At 40.5% G+C, this 22,297-nt stretch overlaps 1 protein-coding gene across 7 annotated transcripts in view; it reads left to right on the top strand.

Moving 5' to 3' along the window:
• ADGRB3 (adhesion G protein-coupled receptor B3) overlaps nucleotides 1-22,297 on the top strand; it is a 1,417,427-nt gene that overhangs the window by 916,675 nt on the left and 478,455 nt on the right. For all 7 annotated transcript variants that reach the window (XM_077289969.1, XM_077289967.1, XM_077289968.1 and 4 more), the window contains 2 exons: nucleotides 7,420-7,566; nucleotides 16,637-16,712. In XM_077289969.1, coding sequence (XP_077146084.1) covers nucleotides 7,420-7,566; nucleotides 16,637-16,712 — 223 coding nt within the window. The remainder of the gene's footprint in view (nucleotides 1-7,419; nucleotides 7,567-16,636; nucleotides 16,713-22,297) is intronic.

The following is a 22,297-nucleotide window of genomic DNA, read 5'->3' as shown; positions in this document are numbered from 1 at the left end:
TCTGGTTAGTAGGGTGGTGATATCTGGTCCAGAGATGTAGATCTGTGTGTCGTCGGCATAGAGGTGATACTGAAAGCTGTGAGATTCTCTGAGCTGTCCCAGGCCAAATGTGTAAATGTAGAAGAGCAGGGGCCCTAGGACTGAACCTTGTGGGACTCCGACAGATAGGGGGCGAGGTGAGCAGGTGGTTTGTGAGTGGGAGACGGTGAATGTCCGGTCTGATAGGTATGATGAGATCCAGGATAGGGCCAAGTCTGTGATGCCAGGGGATGAGAGGGTCTGTAATAATAGGGAATGGTCCACTGTGTCAAAGGCAGCCGACAGGTCGAGGAGGAGGAGTACAGAGTAGTGTTGCTTGCTCTTGGCGGTTAATAGGTCATTGGTGACCTTAGTTAGGGCAGTTTCAGTGGAGTGGTGTGACCGGAAGCCAGATTGTAAGCGGTTGAAGAGGGAGCAGGAAGAGAGATGGGAGAACAGTTCAAGATGAACATGTTGTTCCAGTAGTTTTGAGGCATAGGGGAGAAGTGATATAGGGCAATAGCTAGATACAGAGGATGGGTCAAGAGAGGGCTTTTTGAGGATAGGTATGATTGAGGCATGTTTAAAGTTTGAGGGGAAAACACCAGTTGTTAGTGATAGGTTGAAAAGATGGGTTAGGGTTGGGATGAAGACTGTGGTGAGGTTTGGGATGAAGTGGGAAGGTATCAGGTCAAGTGCACAGGTGGTGAGATGCGATTTTGAGAGTAGAGTGGAGAGTCGATCTTCTGTAATGATGGAGAAGTTGGTTTTGGAGGTGGAGGCAGTTGGGAGGAAGGGCTCTGGGGGTTGTCGACCAAAACTGTCTCTGATTATATCAATCTTCTGCTTGAAAAATGAGGCAAAGTCTTCAGCTGAGATGAGTGGAGAGGGAGAAGAGAATTGAAGATTTTGAACTGTTGTGCTATGAAGAGTTTTATAAAAAAAAAATTACGGAAGGAAAAGTACCTGTACACATTCCTAGGACATTTAAACTTCACAAAGGTGGGCCCCCTGCTTCAGACTTCCCTTATTTATACTCATGGATTACTTTTGTAGATAAAACTTGTCTATATGTCTTACTGAAAGGGTTGACTGAGGAGTAACATTTTTTGCCAAAATGCTCAAGTTTAAACAGATTAAAAAAACAATACTGACCTCAATGATTTCTGGGTAGTGTCTGAAATCTCTCTAGTTATTGCTGCAGAATAATGTAAGTGTCCAAATGACACATGACCACCGTGGTCACTCACTGGCCATAGCAGACCTCAGAAGAGTCCCAGTAATTGGCTGGAGTGGTCACATGTCCCTGTCCAATGACAAAATCATCTACAATGACAAGTGAGCATCAAAGCTGGTTGGAAGATGGAATGGAATGGAATGGAAGATGATGGCCTGCATACATGTTTACTTTAACATTATGTTAACATTATGTGGACAACCAGCGTCCACACCAGGATGGTGTGTGGCAGGAAACAAAGTCTGTGTGGTGCTCTGGCCAATGATCTGATGGAAAACTCCGAGTCCTAGTATTTACACACTGAAAAAACCTTCAGGAAGGTATGGAGAATTATGACAAATAATTCATAGTGGTGTTGACTTGAGTTTCAAATGACCCAAATCTCAATACAATTGAGCATCTTTTGGATGTTCAGAAGAAAAGACTATTTGATGTCTAGGTATGCCACATTGCAACTTAAAGGACTTAAAGGATTTGCTTTTAGCCTTCTGCTGACAGACACCATAGAGCACCTTTAAGTTTCATAACTTAACTGACCAGAGAGATTTTGATAACAAAAGGGCGGGCTATACTTTATTAGGCAGGTGGTTTTAATGTTATGGTTGACCAGTGTATAATCAGATATATTTATCATTCCAAATAAAGGTTTAAAGATTATTGGGACTTGCTGAACACATAGCAATATCATATTTAGTAAATCATTAAATGTAGTACCCTTTTCAGCTTGTCTTATTCACAGTCAGTATAGCAATGGCATAATACAAACAGTGTGGATTACTTATCAATTAGAGATGAAAGCCCATACCTAATTATCTTGGAAACCGCTTCTGTCAAACTGATTTCTGTTCCATTTAGATTTTGCTGGTATCCTGTACATGGTACAAGACTCTGGCATATTGTACAGGAAAAAGATAAATTGAATGTGATTTGTGTTGGCACCATGGAGCTATTTGCTCATTGACCCCCTGGCATCCCTGCTGATTTGTAGGAACATTTTATTTTATTTCAGAGCAAACTTCAGAGAGATTCACCAGCGCATACACTCTAGTGTTCAAACACATGCCCATACCTGCCAAACTGACTTCTTTCCACTGCGTGATAAAACTTTGTTGTTTTTTTTTTTTTGCTTTTCTAGCTATAATAACTTCACTTGTATTAACGAGGAAGAGACCATCATTGACTGAATGTTGCAAAACAGTCAAATGGTATAGTGGGAAAAGTTATAATGATTTCACAACTTTTCCCACTATACCATTTGACTGTTTTGCAACATTCAGTCAATGATGGTCTCTTCCTCGTTAATTCTAGAAACATTACATTGGAAATATAGATTACAGGGCACTATTTTTTTAAACTTTTCTCTCCCTTTTTTTTTTGCCGTGCCACCTACATCTATAAAATATGACTTTATGTTCTTTCCTGTCTGCACCTTATATCTATATCAACACAGCATGCTTGTCAAAAACTGAGCCAAGCATTAAACTTTTAGGACAATTTTCAAAAAGAGGCTCATTGTCCAGACTACAGAACTATACTGTAGTCTACCCAGTAACCATCAATGATGCCATATGCTGCTTCCATAATGATACCATGCTACATAAAATCTATTTACATTAAGAAATGATCTTTTAAAAGTGGTTCTATCTATCATGATTGCAAGGAGAAATTAGCCGTGTGCATTTTTACTACTTTTCTTGGTCCATGAATTTTCATAGTTTCATAGTTTTACGGTTGAAAGGAGACTTGAGTCCATCGAGTTTAAGTTACAATAGAATAGGTTAATCCAGAGGAAGGTAAAAACTCATATTAGGATAAAAATCCTTTCCCGAATCCTCATAGGAAAATTAGACTAGTTCACTGGATCAATGTTCCATCACAGCATCTAACCCATAAACTGTAGTATTAAATGTTTGGAAAAAGGCATTAGATTCTCCTTGTACTTTTGAACTGAAGCAAACGTTACATGGTGAATAAAGATCCATAATCTCACTGCTCTTACAGTAAAGAATCTGCACCTGTGATTATGATTAAACCTTCTTTTCTTTAGATGTCACCCTTGTTATCGTTGTAGGCTTAGGAGTAAAAATATTATTAGAAAGATCTCTGTACTGTCCATTCATATATTTGTACATTTTGATTAGATCGCCACTAAGCCTTCATTTTTCAAAACTGTGTAATGTCAAGCTGGGGTGGGATTCAATTTTTTAAAAACCAGTTCCCTGCTTGTGTTAGAAAACCACACCCATTTAAAAGCCACTCCCATTTAAAAACACATCCATTTTTTCTGTCTTGCACATTTTCCTCGACCGCAAAAAACAAGTAACAGTAACTAAAAGTAAAGGCACTTTATCATTCTTACCCCACCTGAACCTTCATTTATAGTCTTATTGCCTCCTGTCCTGCACAAATTGTCCTAGTCACTGTCAGTCACATCTTAGTATGGTAGATAGTTTTAAAGGGTTTTCTGTAAATTTTGAAAATTAGTTGTAAAGGAACCTGGCTCAAATTGGAAAGGATGATCTCCTGTCCATCTGTCACCACAAATGTCTGCTGCAACTAATCTGTAGCATCGGCAACCCTGCATGATACCCCTTTCCGCCAGCAGGGATGCCGACTTACTCACCACCGCTGACCTGCACTTACTCCTCCTTTTCCTGCTGCTGTTACCCTGGGTCTGCGCATGGCTTGCAGATTCCCTGACACTGTGCTTAGGGCTCGCATGGTCCCTCCTTCTTAAAGGGACAGTGCGCCCCATGCTAAAATGTCCCCCAGCCAATGACTGGGAGACACTTATTATTTAAGGTACCTCGACCTGATTAGGGGTGCCTGTGCAATATTGTTTGTCTGCTTCTAAACATGCTTGCTAGTTCTTAGGTCCCAGTGCTCATATCCGAGTATTCCTGCCTGTCTATCAGCCATGCCTGCCTTCCTGTCTATCAGCCGTGCCCGGCTGCCTGTCTATGAGCCAAACCTGCACACCTGTCTATCAGCCATGGCAGTGGCTTTCTGTATCGCAATATATTTTAACAGAATGTGCGTCCTCGGATGCACATTCTGTAGAAAACTGCTGGCCAGGGAACCGGATTGAGGCTTCGCTTCTTGCCGATTCAGGGAACCAGCCTTCAATTTCAACAATCAGTTCTCCGAACCGAACTTTGATAAACTGTCTTAGTGCTGCAGTTCATCTATTATCTTAATAACCTTGGTTTCTCTTTTTTGCACTTGCTCTAGTTCAGCTATGTCCTTCTTATGCACAGAGCCCAAATTGTACACAGTATTCTAAGTGTGGCCGGACTAGTGACTTGCATAAAGGCAAACTGTGTACTTGTCTTGAGCATCTGTGCTTCTTTTAATATATTTCATGATTTATTTGCCTTGTCAAAAGTTGCCTGGCACTGGTCACAGAAGTTGAGTTTGCTGTCTAGCTTGCGCCCAAGTAAAATCTATGCCACCCAGAGGTAATGCCGAGTAAGAACTCTCTTATTGAGTGATCAACATGAGGTAAGAATCCAGTGTTAATAATGGACCTCGTTTTGAGCCATCTCTGGACCTTTGTCAAGTCCTTCCAAATAAAATAAAAAACAGTAATTCTTGATTGTAGAATTTATTCTTTATATATTCATATGTGTTGTATATCAGGTAGAATGTTTTTGTTATTTTATTTTTCTCTGTAAGAATTTGCATTGCATATTATGATTTTTGTTTGCATGTTGATGGCCTTGACCGAGGTCCATGGCTGGACCGAAACATTGGCAGTTAATAACACAGTGGATTCTTACCTTATGGTGATTTCTGAATAAAAGAATAATTACTTTGCATTACCTCTGAGTGTTGTGGTTCTCTACTTGGTTACTGACCATTTCTCCAGATCGCTCACTGAGCACCACCAATATACCCACCCTCTTCTCCACCAAAGTTTTACCCAGCATTTTACATTTTAGTACATAAATTGTACATTTTATTTTCTTAGTCAAAATGGATGATCTTATAGTTATCTAAAATTGTGGCCAAACGTTTTGTGACTGACATAAATTTTGGTTTTTACGCAGTTTGCTGCTTCAGTGTGTTTAGATCTTTTATTCAAATGTTTCCATGGTTACTGAAGTACAATTCTAAACATTTCATAGGTATTTATACTTTTATCACAAATACATCAAGATTCAAAATTTAAAGTGTTGATCTACATTTCTGAAGACAATTACAACTTGACCAGACATGATGGATACCAGCTTCTGGGCCAAATCCTGACTGATGGCAACACAATGTAGTCTTACCAGTGCTTGGAGTTTATCAGAAATTTCTGTGTTGTTATCCTTTTGCGTTTTGGGAATTGACCACAGGTTTTCAATGGGATTGAGATCTGGGGAGTTTTCTGAACGTGGACCTAAAATGTCAATGGTTTATTCAGTAAGTCACTTAGTTATCTCTTTTGTCTTGTGACTTAGTGCTCAATGATGCTGGAAAAAGCAATGGTCATCACCAACTCAGAGTTGCTCTTGGAGGATATATAAATACCATTCTTTATTCATGGCAGTGTTCTTAGGCAAAATTGTTAGTGTGCATACTGCCTTGGATTGAAAAGAAACCCAATACAAAAAATAGTTCCAGGATATTTTACTGTTTTGCTGCTTTCATGACACAGCGCTCATAGAAACGCTCACCTTTTTGGTTCTCCAGACATTCCTCTAAATATCCCAAGTAATCTGAAGGGGGCTTCATCAGAGAAAATAACTTTACCACAGTCCTCTGCAGTTTAACCCATGTACATCCTGCAACATTTTGTCTTGATAAAGCCCCATTCAAACTGCTTGAGACATGTGGAAAAATGATTATTCAGAGAAGAAGAGGTGAGTTCTGCCTTGATTACCCTCACCCCAGAGCTCTTGTGTTGTGCCTCTTGTGGTCTTGCCAGTCTTTATGAACTGTTAAGCAGTGATCATGTGCCAATCATCCACAATGCACTCTTGATTTCTGCCTCCAATCACTGTCTTTGGTATTTTCAGTAACATGGATGCACATATCTTTTAAACATGGATGTCGATAACCTCTTTTTACTACAACACTGAATATACACACTGTTTTAAAAGGATTCTTAAACTTCTGAAGCAAGAGCACACAGATTTCCATCCTCCTAACTTCCTAGTTTCTCAGTAGGCAGGCGCTACTACTTCAATGACAGGTGAGGGCAGCAACATTGTTGTGCTGCTGGTCTGAATTGTGAGTGGTTCTGATGTCTGCTCTATAAAGTAGCATCAGAAGCTTAGTGGAGCCAGGGGGAGTGGTCAGGAATAGGAGCTAACCTCAGGCTCCAGAAATCCTAGACGGCCTCAGTGCAATGTTTACAAGCTCGGAGGAAAAGAGCTTGTAAGCACTGTATATTTAGCCACACTCCTTGACAGCATTTGTGGCTGGTCCTCTTGGCATTAATCTGTAAAGAATAAAACACCAAATGAGTCCTAGCTTGAGAATGGTGCTAATGTGAGTAAACATAATTTTGCTTGCTTATTTTTTAATTAAACACATCTAAGAAAATGGGAGTAAACCTCTAAAGATCCAATACTTAGGGGACCTAAAAAAAACAATGTTTTGTTGAACCCCTTCGGTCTTTTGAAGAACTTCTGATTGGCGTTTAATATGTACAATATGGTATACATAAGATCATTGGATGAGTTTCTGTTTTGTAACTCCAAATTAAGAAGCCTTTCAGATATTGTTGAGTTCCATGATTTTACACATTGTCAGGATGTCACTTGGTAGAAACTAATACTTTTGTCTCCATGAAAAGTTTGCAGAATTTTATCCTCGTAATGTCACTTCAAATCATTTCAAACTTGGATCTAAAGAACTTGTGCAGCAATGTTCTTACTCGCTATTTCTTCCATATAACCCTGAGCTTTTACGAGCATACTTAACAGCTTTGCACAAGTATATGCGACGTGCACACATAAACCAACAGATTTAAACTAGATAAAGATAAGACGCATTGAATATTTATGTTATTTGCTGAATTTGTTTGAAAATGTGAAATAAACAGTTTTAGATGGCAGATGGATGCATTCTTTTATTGCTACTTTACTTGGGGCATTTAAGCTGGAAAATAATCTGTTGTATAACAGGCTAAATGAATAAAATGTTGCTCATTAAACTCTCTCTCTTCCTCTCAGTGGCCAGCATCCAAAAGCTGCCGGCATCATCAGTGCTAACAGACATCACCTTCCCCATGAGAGGCAGGAAAGGCATGGTAGACTGGGCCAGGAACTCAGAGGACAAGGTGGTCATACCGAAAAACATCTTTACTCCAATGCCATCAGGTACAAACATGTATTGCATGTAAATGATACAAGCGAGTCTGTAAATATACAGAACTGAAATATTGTTCCTATCTTTATGATGTCTTTTTAGAGGTTGAATAATAATATTTTCAGCCCCAGATTTGGCAATAGTGATGTCACCAGAATGTTAGTAATCTATCTATTTATGTTTTTAGCCATGTTCATGAATTTAGTTTTCGGAGTCCACATTAAAGTAGTAATCAGTAAAATCTGTTTCTTTTTCCCCCTGGATTAATGTTTCACTCTCAATTTATCAGTAAAATCTGTATTCAGTGAAGACATATTTTCCCAATATTGAGATAAGAGATGACAGTTGATGCTTTTAACATTCCTTGGAATGGGAAGAGGAGGGAACTAGAAGGGGGCACATACCTTCTGCTGCCAGTCCTCCTGAACCAATAGTTATAGTTCTCTGTAGAAATTTACAAGCACTAACTGTCTTCTTTCATCTTTGTAACGGGAAAATCTGTAGTCACACACACAAAACACAGACTTTACCCATGAATTGAGAATTTTGAGAATAAACAATCAGTCCAAGACAAGAAATAAAATAATTTCTTGAATAAGAGATGCTACAAAGTTTCTTATTTTCATGTGTACTATTGATTTGTGGAAAAAAATGGTGGTTATTCTTTACGCTACATTTTTCATTATATCCTTTTCTAACCCGTAGCATAGATTTGACAAAGCCAGTACTGTTATTTTCTATTAATTTACACCTTAATCTCTTGAGCAGCATGGGTATCATCGACTCCGTGGCTGTTACCGTAAACTACCGTACTTTTATCTAAAGTTGCAAGTGGTCTTGAGAAAATTTTCAACTGTACTGGTCATAAGAGGAAAGGGATTTTAAGCCTTCGCTTCAGGCTTTCTTCAATTGATAACCTGTCCACATAAACCTGCCAATAAATGAATTAGTTACTTTTATATTAAAAAAACCCTGCTTTTAAGGGGTTGAAAATATCTGCAAAATTTCACAGGAATCAGATACTGAGTCAGCTTGCTTTAGGCCTTATTCTGACATCCATGTTGCATGTCCACGTTTTATCCGTTTTTACATGGATATAACACTGACCCATTATAATCTATGGTGCTATTCACATGTCCATGTGCCATCTGTGTGCTGTACGTGTTTAAAGGGAACCTGTCAGCAGGATTGTGCACAGTAACCCACGCACACTGTCAGGTTGGCGCCGTTATACTGATTACAATGATACCTTGTTTGATGAAATCCGTGTTGTGGTTGCGGTGTAATCTTTATTTTTAGTTAATGATATGCTCGTGCTCCAGAGCGTCCTGTGTGGGGGTCTTCATGTGGTGCTCTGATTAGGTATTCATAATGCAGCCTGCTGACGGGTCACTGCCCCCTAGTTTACACAATGAATATTATATATACTGTATATCTTAAAAATTTTAAAAAAACCTTCTACGGGCATTCGCCATCCGCACTGCAGCATAATCACATGTTTATTGTGTTGTTAATAAATGAGCTTGAGGTTATCCTGAGGAGTATAAAAAAGTAGCAGCTATCGGTGTATATAGAGGTGATCCGACAGCTGCTACTGCACCTGCACCAGCGGCGCCATCTTGCTAGAGAAGAAAAAAAAATTTCATCCAAGATGGCGCCACCTGCGACTGTGCAGTAGCAGGTATCGGCGATCAGTGACCTGTCAGAAGACATACTGGTGAATACCTAATCAGAACACCACATGAAGACCCTCCACACAGGAGCACGAGAATCTCAATAACTCAAAACTGAAAATAAAGATTAAATAACAACCACAAGACAAATTTATTCAACCAAGGTATCATTGTAATCAGTATAATGGCGCCGACCTGACACTGTGTGAAGGTTACTGTGCACAATCCTGGTGACAGGTTCCCTTTAACATTGCAAATGTAGGAAAAGCTTTGTAATTTATTCCTTTTTTTATCCATCCATGAAAAACACTAATGACACAATGATGGGAAAAATGGATACATGGATGACACATTGATGGTAAAAACAGTCACATGGACGATACATTGATAACAAACTAGTCCAAATCACTGATCACACTGGTACCATTTTTCACATACAAGTTTAAACTCGGACATGTGAATATAAGGCCTTATGGTGTTACAAAAATGGCAAAATGATGTGCACATTTATTTCCCTTTAAGTCTAAGGCTCATGCATGTGATGGGTTCACATATTTTTACAGCTTTGCCTGAGGTAGAAAGTAGCATCCTTCTAAAATGCTTGCACTGCCATTAAGCTCTGAGTCCTCTAAACTGACATAGAGAACATATCCACGCAAACTACAGAAATGACATCCTTGACTTACTGCTTATGAAATGTTATCCTTCAATCACATCTCGTACCATAGACTATTTATGTGGTTCTCTGATTTTTTGCATTTTGATAAAACATGGTAAACTGTATTTCATTGTCCCTTTGGGATTATAACTTCCAACTAAACATATTTCAATGAATCTAAAAGTATAAAGCGACTGGGCTAAATGTCTGTATGCCCTGGCATCATAATTCTAAATTCATCCCCTTGGATTTGTTAACCTGTTAATTACAATACCTATTTCTTCTTTATTTTGCTGAATAGGGACATATGGACAAAGGACATATGGACATCTTCCCTTGTAGAGATTGCCATTATGACACAGGAGGTTTTATTTTTTTAGTACTTTAATGTTTTACACAGGTTTACACTGCCAATGGTAAAAGGAATGGAGCCAATTCGAGTAGGTGCCATTTTGCTTCAGGCAGTGGTTGTTCCTACAACCCTAAAGCAGCTAAATATTTTAACAAGGAATAGAAAGCAAATGCAAAAGTTACAGCTCATAGCAAAATGAACTTTTCCACACTTTAGTTTTAGTTTGTCGCCATTAATTCCTGAAAAAAACAAATGTCTAAATAGAATTTTCCAGTAAACAAATTAAAATACAAAACTGTAGAGAAAAATAGTATTGCATATGAAACATCAGTTGTGAATTTTCCCTGTAACTCCGCATAGTGCCTTTCATCTGTAATTCACCCTAGAAATGTATGAAAAAACCACTGCTATGGGATGGAGTGTGGAAACAACTGCTATGGGATGGAGTGTGGAAATAACTGTTATGGGTTGGAGTGTGGAAACAAGTGCTATGGGATGGAGTGTGGAAACAACTGCTATGGGATGGAGTGCTGAAACAACTGTTATGGGTTGGAGTGCGGAAACAACTGCTATGGGATGGAGTGTGGAAATAACTGCTATGGGTTGGAGTGTGGAAATAACTGCTATGGGTTGGAGTGTGGAAACAACTGCTATGGGATGGAGTGCTGAAACAACTGTTATGGGTTGGAGTGCGGAAACAACTGCTATGGGGTGGAGTGCGGAAACAACTGCTATGGGTTGGAGTGCGGAAACAACTGCTATGGGATGGAGTGTGGAAATAACTGCTATGGGATGGAGTGTGGAAATAACTGCTATGGGTTGGAGTGTGGAAATAACTGCTATGGGTTGGAGTGCGGAAACAACTGTTATAGGTTGGAGTGCGGAAACAACTGCTATGGGATGGAGTGTGGAAACAACTGCTATGGGTTGGAGTGTGGAAACAACTGCTATGGGATGGAGTGTGGAAATAACTGCTATGGGTTGGAGTGTGGAAACAACTGCTATGGGATGGAGTGTGGAAATAACTGCTATGGGTTGGAGTGCGGAAACAACTGCTATGGGATGGAGTGTGGAAATAACTGCTATGGGATGGAGTGTGGAAACAACTGCTATGGGATGGAGTGTGGAAATAACTGCTATGGGTTGGAGTGCGGAAACAACTGCTATGGGATGGAGTGTGGAAATAACTGCTATGGGTTGGAGTGTGGAAATAACTGCTATGGGTTGGAGTGCGGAAACAACTGCTATGGGTTGGGTTGTGGGGGTTATACCGAAACACTCCAACATTGTCCAATCAGTGTTGACTGTCTGTGACAAGTGCAATGGTAAAAATTAGTCAGTCTGTTCATACATTTCTAGGAGGAACACTATAACTGAGGAATGGGACAATATAAAGTTCTAAACGAGCATGTTCCAGAATTGTTATTTTATGATGATAAACATTGACTAACTTAGTCACGGGAAAAGAGATGAGAGTCTAAGATAAAAATGAATTTTATCTTAGAATGGAATCATTATATCCCATTTATTGTCTTTTAGCGGAATGCACATTTCTGTGTTCCACAGTCTGTGTGCAGATCACAATGTCTGGACTGAACGCAGCTGTCCTGACCCAAACACACAGCCTAATATATGTCAGTATATGTAAGTTTGCATCAGGAGACCTGTGACGTTTGGTCTGGGTATTGGGATCTGAACACTGACCATGGAACAAGGATGTGCTTGTTCAGCCTTGGGCCTCAGTCACATTTTTGATTTGTGTTCATGTTCTACACATTGTTTTCTCAGATGCAACAAGTATCCTATTTATTTTATGGGGCTGTTTATGTGGTGTTTTTTTTTTCTTTTTGCAGTCCAAGTGTCCACAAAAAAACAGAAACTGTCTGATTTTGATCTGATTCTCAAAACCGAAAACTCAGATCTTTGGGTTGATGAAAAACTCAGATAGCACATGAATGACGTCCATGTTGCATCATAGTGCTGTCTGTTTTTTTATTGTTTAATGGGTTGGTGAATCTTGAAAAATGTATTTGTTTTTTATACATGAGAAAAAATGGATGTCACATTAAAGGGAATCTGTCACCCCAAAAAATCGCCTGTAAGCTAAGGCCACTGGCATCAGGGGCTTATCTACAGCATTCTGTAATGCTGTAGATAAGCTCCCGTTGTAACCTGAAAGAGAAGAAAAACAAGTTAGATTATACTCACCCAGGGGCGGTCCAGTGCGGTCCGGCCCGATGGGGGTCGCGGTCCGGGTCCGGCGCCTCCTATCTTCATACGATAACATCCTCTTCTTTTCTTCCTGCCGTGGCTCCGGCGCAGGCGTACCTATTTGCCCTGTTGAGGGCAGAGCAAGTACTGTAGTGTGCAGGTGCCGGGAAAGGTCAGAGAGGCCTGTGCACTGCAGTACTTTGCTCTGCCCTCAACATGCAGATAAAGTACACCTGCGCCGGAGAAGCAGCGTGAAGACAAGAAGATGACGACATCGTAAGAAGATGGGAGGCGCTGTACTAACTTGTTTTTCTTCTCTTTCAGGTTACATCGGGGGCTTATCTACAGCATTACAGAATGCTGCAGATAAGCCCCTGATGCCGGAGGGCTTAGCTTATAGGCGAATTTTGGGGTGACAGATTCCCTTTAAGGTAAAGGTACCACGATGAGTTCGCTGTGCAGAAAAACACATCTTATAGTTCCAGCAAAGTGGATGAGATTTATAGAAATCTCTTGCCTCTGTGCTTTTTCTTACATAGCATAAATTGGCTTGAGGTGCGAGTTTCATGTCCGCAACATGTCAGTTTCTATTGGGGGGGGTACGCCGAGCTTTATCTGCAGATTTTCCCCATAGAATGGCATGAGATGCAGAAAATTTGCAGATAAAAATTGCATATAATCTGCACATAACTGTATCAATAAAGCATTGTAAAAGCCAAATACTGGGAAGTGTCAAAAACAAAGCAGCTTCATTTAACCCCTTTATGACCTTGGGATTTTCCGTTTTTCCATGTTCGTTTTTCACTCCCCTCCTTCCCAGAACCATAACTTTTTTATTTTTCCGTCAATTTGGCCATGTGAGGGCTAATTTTTTGCGGGACGAGTTGTACTTTTGAACGACATCATTGGTTTTAGCATGTCGTGTACTAGAAAACGGGAAAAAAATTCCAAGTGCAGTGAAATTGCAAAAAAAGTGCAGTCCCACATTTGTTTTTTGTTTGGCTTTTTTGCTAGGTTCACTAAATGCCAAAACTGACCTGCCATTATGATTCTCCAGGTCAGTACGAGTTCATAGACACCTAACATGACTAGGTTATTTTTTACTTAAGTGGTGAAAAAAAATTCAAAATTTTGCACAAAAAAAATAAAAAAATAATAATCGCGCCATTTTCTGATACTCGTATCCTCACCATCTTTCATGATCTGGGGTCAGTTGAGGGCTTATTTTTTGCGTGCCGAGCTGACATTTTTAATGATAGCATTTTGGTTCAGATACATTCTTTTGATCGCCCGTTATTGCATTTTAATGCAATGTCACGGCGACCAAAAAAACGTAATTATGGCGTTTCTAATTTTTTTTTTTTGCTACGCTGTTTAGCGATCAGGCTAATGCTTTTTATTTGATAGATCGGGCGATTCTGAACGCGGAGATACCAAATATGTGTAGGTTTGATTTTTTTTTATTGATTTATTTTGATTGGGGCGAAAGGGGGGTGATTTAAACTTTTATATTTTTTTTATTTTTTTCACATTTTTTTATCTTTTTTTTTTTACTTTTGCCATGCAGGCACAGCACGATCGCCTCTGCTACATAGCAGCGATCTGCTGTTCGCTGCTTTGTAGCAGAAAATCAGGTGTGCTGTGAGCGCCGACCACAGGGTGGCACTCACAGCTGCCGGGAATCAGTAACCATAGAGGTCTCAAGGACCTCAATGGTTACTATTCTGAAGCATCGCCGACCTACGATCATGTGATGGGGGTCGGCGATGCCATCATTTCCGGCCGCCCGGACGGATGCGGTAGTTAAATGCCGCTGTCTGCGTTTGACAGCTGCATTTAACTAGTTAATAGGCGTGGGCAGATCGCGATTCTGCCCGCGCCTATTGTGGGCACATGTCAGCTGTTTAAAACAGCTGACATGTCCGGCTTTGATGCGGGCTCACCACCGGAGCCCGCATCAAAGTGGGGCTTCTGACCTCGGACGTACTATCCCGTCCGAGGTCAGCAAGGGGTTAAAGCATAACACACCAACAAGAGACAAAAACCAGATCGATAAAAATACATGTAAAAAATACGCACCTTAAAATGCAATGAAAAAAATGCAAGTGATCAAATTAGGTGCAGAAATGCTGAAGAAAATCTAAAAGTCACCAAATACTCTATGCGAAACTGTAGCCTTTGGCCACATTCCCATGATGAGCTTTTGGTGAGTTTCGATTTTCTGCACCTAAAAGGTAAAATTAGGTTAGTTGCATTTTTTTTTATTGTGTTTTAAAGTGTGATTTTTTAGTGCTTTTTTCATTGCGTTTCATTGTGTTTTTGAGTGTGTTCTATTTTCATGCATTTTTATTGCGTTTTTGACACTGTGTTTTGTCTCTTATTGATGTGTTGTGCTTTAAATAAAGCTGCTTTGTTTTTGATAATTCCTGGTATTTGGCTTTGACAACACATTATTTATACAGTCATATGCGGATTACATGTGTATTTTAGTGAATTTCTGCAGTAAAAACACACTAAAAACGCATGTGCTTTTTTCACCTGTGGATTTTCCACACCTAATAGAAGTCTATGGGAAAAAGAAAATCTGTACTTAAAACTTGGTGAACCTTGAGGTGAAATCGCCATGTGGTGGATTTTAAACATGCATAGAAGGTCAGTTTAGGCTACTTTCACATTTCTGTCGGTACGGGCCCATCGCAATGCATCGGGCCGACGTACCGACGGACGTTGTGAAATTACTGCACAATGTGGGCAGCGGATGTAGTTTTTCAATGCATTCGCTGCCCATTATGCAGTCCGGGGAGGAGGGGGCGGAGGTTTGGCCACGCAAGAGCTGTCGAAAATGGCGGACGCGTCGCACAAAAAAAGTTACATTGAACTTTTTTGTGCGTCGCGTCCGCCAAAACACGATGGATCCATCGCACGACGGACGCGATGTGTGGCCATCCGTCGCGATCTGTCGCTAATACAAGCCTATGGGCAAAAAAATGCATCCTGTGAGCACATTTGCAGGATCCGTTTTTTGCCCAAACCAACGGATTGCGACGGAGGACAAAAGACGGACGTGTGAAAGTAGCATAAGCTGAATTAAAAAAAATCTCAGTGGGCAGGAGATTTCTATAAATCCCATCCACTTTCCTGGAACTGTAAGACGGTGCAATTTTGATGCATTGAAAATGCGCATCATCAAAAAATCACCAAAAACTCATCATGGGCACATGTAGTAAAAATGGACAAAAGGAGCAATGCCATATGAAAATCAGATGAAAAACACTTATTATGGATGATTTGTTTTTTTATATAAAAAAGAGGCCTCAGGTTATGTTCACACGAGCACATGCAAAGTCTGTATTTTATCTGTAATCCTGTTTCACCTCTGTGGTGGTCCATTTGTCATCTGTGTGTCAGCCATGTGTTTTTGACTTCCTTATGACATGCAGGTTTTTTTTCACAAAGTAAAATATTATTAAAAGGTCTCATATAATTTCCTACGTAATCTTGGCAATGGATCCAGTAACAATGGATTCCAAACACATGGTGTATGGCATTCATTTTTTTTTTTTGCTCACCCATTGAAATGTTCTGGTGACGCCGAAAAATATGGATAAAACTAAAGCATGTTGCAATTTCTCTATACAATAGTTTCATGTGAACTAGATTTTTGCCATATTATGGTCTGCGTGCTGTCTGGGCGAGGTCCGTTTCGCCTATGGACTGATCATCACACAGACAAAATATATGATCGTGTGAACTTAGCCGGAATTACAGCCCTGCCTTCTGCCATTTAGGGCATTAATTCACTTTAGTGACCTATCCCTCAATCTCGCCTACCTTTAGAGTGTTTCTCTCACACCAGTGGCACTGTCCTGTGCATATTCTCTGCCTTGTTCTCCATGCCAGCCCTTCCTTCATTTTTGATGCCTTTTCTTTTACAGCGATGTAATGTCCTTTCTGCATGTGACTGTGGGGGCCATTCACTGCCCGTCATGGTGACATTTCATCTTTGATGATCTGACATCAGGGAGTGGTTGGATGTTATATAGATAATAATGGATAATAAAAGATCACAGACTAACAAACCCTAAATGCAATAAAGATAAAGCAATAATACATTATAACTATGCTAAGCATATACATATATGCTATAAATGTGCTAATAAAAGAACTGTCACTTTGTATTTTTCTAGATCTGGAAGAATCTACAGTGTATGTACTTGGAGCTGTGTTCTATAAAAATTTAGGTCTTTTTTTACCTTCATTACGGTAAGTCTTGTGATCCTATATTCTAAAGCCTGATCATTGCATTCTTTCTTATAATCGTTATTCTATCCTTCTTGAAGCAATGATAGAAAGAAAAAATCCTTCATTGTATAGAAGCCTGGCTCTGCACACAGCATTTACTGTGCTGCAAGTAGAAATGAATGAGGCCATTAGAACTGTGTGTACTGCGGATGGCCACTAGGTGGCGAGCTAGCGCACATACTGCACTGCTGCTTCCATTTTCAGCGATACCTAGCAACCAACATGTTTGCAGGGACGACGCAGTTACATAGAATTTGTAGGCTCTGTGCCGTGTATTCTGTATTTTATCTGTCCTAATGATGCGTTCATACATAAATGGAGCTACTCTGACTGACTTGTATAGGATTCACTCATTTCAACACTGAATAGGTGAAAACTGAAATGTGAGATGCCCATAAAAAACCTAGCAATAGGGCATGTGTGAACAAGATAGCTACATGTTTGCCAAATCTGAGCTCAATGCTAGGGTTCGTTCAGATGACCATATTATACAGACGTGTGCAAGGGTTGCCAACTGTCCAGAAATTCAAAGACAGCCCGTAATAATAGGACATCTCTTTGCCATGTCTATACATTTTTTGTTAAGGTATCCATGGTTTTTTGAAACTAAAGAAACTAACACAGATAATTTTGACTGTAATTGTCATCATGTTATAGTTTACAGTGAATGCAGCTAACATCTTCATATCACAGTTATGGGCTGCAGACACGGATCACTGATAATCTTAGTGATTTATTATGGTTTTACAATGTGTCCGTAATAAATATTATGTGTCCATGATTTATTGGTAATGTGTTCAGAAAAAATAAAAAGTCAAGCTGGCAACCCTGACGTGTGCTGTCCGTGTGAGCTACAGGTCACATACTCACCCACTATAGCCAATGCATGTGGATGATTTTACACAAGGACCAACAGTCTTAGAGGAAAAAATCTCTGTATACACTACTTTGGGCCGGGGTCACACTTGCAAGTGCAATGCGAGAAACTCGCATGAGTCTCTCTCTCACCAATACCCTGCCGCCGGCACTCGGCACATAGAAATGCATGCAGCCACACACTCCAGTCCTGAGTGCGGCGGCAATGCCGGATATTGAGGTGAGAGACTCATACGAGTCACAAGTGTGACCCGGCCTAGGTCTCATTTACGGATCGGACTAGTGCCTCTAAATAGCTGGCAGCTCCTGCCTTCGTCTGCAACCAGTCATGTTCAAAATTTGAGTTTTAGAATGGCCATCTGAACCAGGGTTGCTAACTTAACATTTTGTTTTTATTTTGGGGAATAAAAAATTACGGACAGACAATATTTTCTATGGACACAATGAAAAACCATAATAAATCACTCTGATTATCAGTGATCCAAGTCTACTGCCCATAATTCTGATATGGAGACGTTAGCTGCATTCACTGTAAAATGATGATAATTACAGTCAAAAGAATCTGTATAAGTTTCTTCAGGTTCTAAAAAATATCACGGACCCCTTACATTTTTTTCACGAACAGGGCAAAAAAGTGTTTTATTTTTATGGACTGTCGTGGAATTTCTGTACTGATGGCAACACTGGTCTGAACCCTGCTCCAGGCCTCTTTCAGACATCCATTTTTTTCATGTATGTTAAAAAAACTGTATGATTTTGACCAGTGTTTTGGATGAAATTTTCATCGGTGTTTTAGTGTCAGTGTAAAAAGCCGAAAAAAATGTATCTAATGGAGAAAGAATAGATAATACATCCAATAGAAAAAGACATATGAGCAACCAATAAAAGTGAAACAACAATATAAAGTTTACTAAATAATTGCAAAATTCATGTAGAAATGTGGAGAAATTTGCTAAGGCAAACATATATCAGGAAGATGATGGAAAATTATCCAGAACGGGATCACTGAATTCCTGAAAAGAGCGGCAACATAACACCCAAAGAGACAATGTTCTCCCAAAACATGAATATGCATATAACTAGGGCATAACAGACACATGAAGGTACATGCGTTCAATATCTCAAAGGGTATAAAGCGAATAAATCTATAATTAGCATCTACAAATATGTGAAAGTAATCGTAACACGGCACTCATGGATTAAATGATACCGTAGGTGTTATGAATACATCTAATAAGAAGCATCATGTCACAGAGTGCATAAAGTAATGTCATCATTATAGATATCTGATACCTTGGGACATGGCAAACAAGTAGAAGCTATACTCTGGGAGAGGCAAGAGGGGAGTGCACAGGCACCTTGACTCACATTTCATCGCACTGAGCTTTGTCCCAAAAAAAGGAGCGCACTGGTGAACCTGGGAGTTCAAAAAGGCCTGGAGGTCCACAGAAGACAACGTCAAGTACACTGGTAAATTTGGGAACTCGAAAAGGTCTGGATGTCCACAGAAGGCAGCACCAAGAGTGCACTGGTGAACATGGGAATTAAAAAAAAGTCTGGACATCCACAAAAGACAACACCAAGAGTGCACTGGTGAATCTGTAAATTCAAAAAGGTCTGGATGTCAACAGAAGGCAACATCAAGAGTGCCCTGGTGAACCTGGGAATTCAAAAAGGTCTGGATGTCCACAGAAGAGAACACCAAGAGTGCCCTGGTGAACCTGGTGGTTGATTGCAGAATCCTTTCATGGTGAAGAAAAACCATTTCCCAGCATCCACCCAAGTGAAGAACACTCTCCAGGAAGTAGGTGTTTCAGTAAAAGTTAACCATTAGGCCGGGGTCAAACGAGCTTATGGCATCCGATGCATCTTCAATGAGCCTCTCGCACAGAGTGGATCGGAGCAAAAACCAACCACCAGAACTATAGACCAAACTCAAAGAAATTAGTGGCACGGATATACGTTTAAAATGTTTACTTTGTTTGCAATGGTTACAGCATAATTTGTGTGCACGTTTGAAAAAATAATAGGCGACATATATGTAAAAATTCACCAATATATAGCAACCTAAATAGGTATAAGGGGCTCCAAAAAGATAAAATATTGCTCAGGACTCCTACAGATAAAATCCAAGTAAAAAAGAAAGGGGGGAGAAAATTATTCCACAAGTGACCTCAAATTCATGTGAATAAACTAGAAATCATAAGCACCAATAACGCCCAGAACGTGGGTATATGTATAACACAGACAATAGTGCAAAGTGCAATGTGCAATATTATAGAAAAAAGGGGGAAGGTGAAAAGGAATAATCAGGAGTACCTGTACCTTTAAGGAGCCACCAGGTCCAAACAATGCGCACACCCCGACGCGCGTTTTGGATAAAAAATCCTTCATCAGGGGGTCAGAGTGGATCGGAGCACAGCTGCGGAGGAGGCGGAGAAATGAATTTCTCCATCTCCTCCATTGCCGGGGTCAGCAAATATTGCACAGCACTCAGCTGATATCCAAGCGATTTGCGTTGTCTCACTTGCACCCATATGTTTGTGACTGAGCCGAGACTCGGCCAAGTGTCAGTGACAATTGCAGCATGCTGTGATTTCACTCGCACGTTGTAAATGGCTGAGATAGAAAACACTGATGTGAGTTGCCCCATAGATGAATACTGGTCCGAGTGCTATGCGATGTTTTATCGCAAGTGTGACCCCGGCGTAAAGTGAAGACTTAATGAAATCAAGTACAACAAATGAAAGCCAATTATTAGGTTCAGCTTTCACAAAAACAATGACACTGGAATAGCACCATGGGCTATATTGAATAGGTTTGCTATCCATGGAAAATACGGATAAAACATGTACGTGAAAAATGGGTGTTCGAGTGATGCCTTGTGCTACATTTTTCAAGTTGTCGTAGGTGTAAAAAAAAATCAACTTGCAAATCTATGATATATTACAGTATATTATAAATATTTTTATCTGCAGCTCAAAGGCTGTGTTCACACGCAGCAGTCATGCTGCAGCTTTCAGCAGTGGCAGCTCTGTCTGTGATCCTGTTATTGTTTCCCTGCACAATCGCCTGATCTTGTAGGGAAACAGCTGTGTCACCTGCATTACCGCTTATGATCAGCCGCACAGTCTTGCAGGTGACACAGCTGTTTCCCTAAAGACAATGCTTGTGCAGGGAAACAGTGGAAAGCTGCTGTTAAAAGCTGCAAAATGACATGTGAATGCAGAGAAATAATCTATCCAGAGAAAAGAGGCCGATTTCACTTTGTGGCATACAAGAATATACTATAATGAAAATACATATTTCAGTTGGTAGCAGCACACATAAAGGGGTGGCCAGGACATGATCCTGGTGATTGATGATAATGATGCATGTCTTTATGCTTCCTAATCTCTTGCAGCAATTCATCGCTCGAGATCAGAGCTTTTAATTCCAGGTTCAAATTAGTGTCTTACGGCTCCATGAAGGAGCTTTCTATTTAGCTTCAAGGACAGGATGAGATCACATATCCAGAGATGAGAAATGCCTTTCACAAAGCCATGTTATAAGTCCGTGAAATAAATGTTAAACAACATAATTCATTTAGATATCTGCAATTTTTATTTAGAAAATGTATATTACTGCAGTCTACATCTTGACCACTAGGTGGTACCTTAGAGTATTCCTGAATGAATATACCTTGTAAGTAACTCCATGATGCTTCTGAACTTTTCTCCTCTGAAAAAAAGCATGTAAAGCAGTTGTGCTTAGTTATGCAGCAAATATTATAATTGATTTTTATGCAAAATTACATAATTCCATGAAGAGCTACTACGAATGAACTAAATCTTAATTATTTAACTGACAAATATCAGCATACACAGCTTGTCATATACAAAGAAAGCACTCCTTACACCCGCGGATCCACTCCGTACACCTCATACACACGCGGCTCCACTCCGTACACTTCACACACACAGCCCCTGCTCTGTACACCCCATACACATGCGGCTCCGCTCCGTACACTCCATACACACACACGGCTCCGCTTCGTACACCTCCAGGTGTGTGTGTCTGTGTGTGTGTGCGTGTGCATGTGTGTCAGGTGTAAGCAGCACACTGGCCGCACATCGGCACTTTACAGCCGTGACTGCACTTGCTCACCAGCTGCTGCCTTCGCGCCTCACCCGGACTCTGTGACAGCTGCTGCAGGCTCCTCGGGTTTGTTGTTTCCCCTCCATCTCTGTCAAGCTTCAGTGACACGCTAGGTCACATGTCCTTCACGGACACACCCACTCATGGACACGCCCACTCACCTCACACCGCTAGAAGTGGAGAAGCTGGCCGTTGTGGGCGTGGACAGCAGGGTGCGTGACTTGTCTGCTGAGTTTCCCGGTGAGTGCTACTTGTTTGCTGGACTGGGCGGGCCCCTAGCACTCCGGGCCTGGTCGCAGCTGCGACCCCTGCGACCGCAGTTGTTACGCACCTGATCAGTGGTACATATGTAGAGACCGCAGGTAAAGAAGGATGCAGGGACAAATAGGAGCCAGAAAGCAAATAGCGTTTTTAACTTTCTTTTTAACTTCCAACCAAAAAGATAACAAACGTTTTCCACGCAGGGAACTTATATACAAGAACACAATCTCGCAGTAAATCCCAATTATTATATGGCCGCCCTGAACTACACC

The sequence above is a fragment of the Ranitomeya variabilis genome, chromosome 2 (genome assembly GCF_051348905.1).
Source record: "Ranitomeya variabilis isolate aRanVar5 chromosome 2, aRanVar5.hap1, whole genome shotgun sequence".
Lineage (NCBI taxonomy): Eukaryota > Metazoa > Chordata > Amphibia > Anura > Dendrobatidae > Ranitomeya > Ranitomeya variabilis.
The sequence above is the reverse complement of the archived record's forward strand: the minus strand, read 5'-3'. Positions and strand labels throughout refer to the sequence as shown.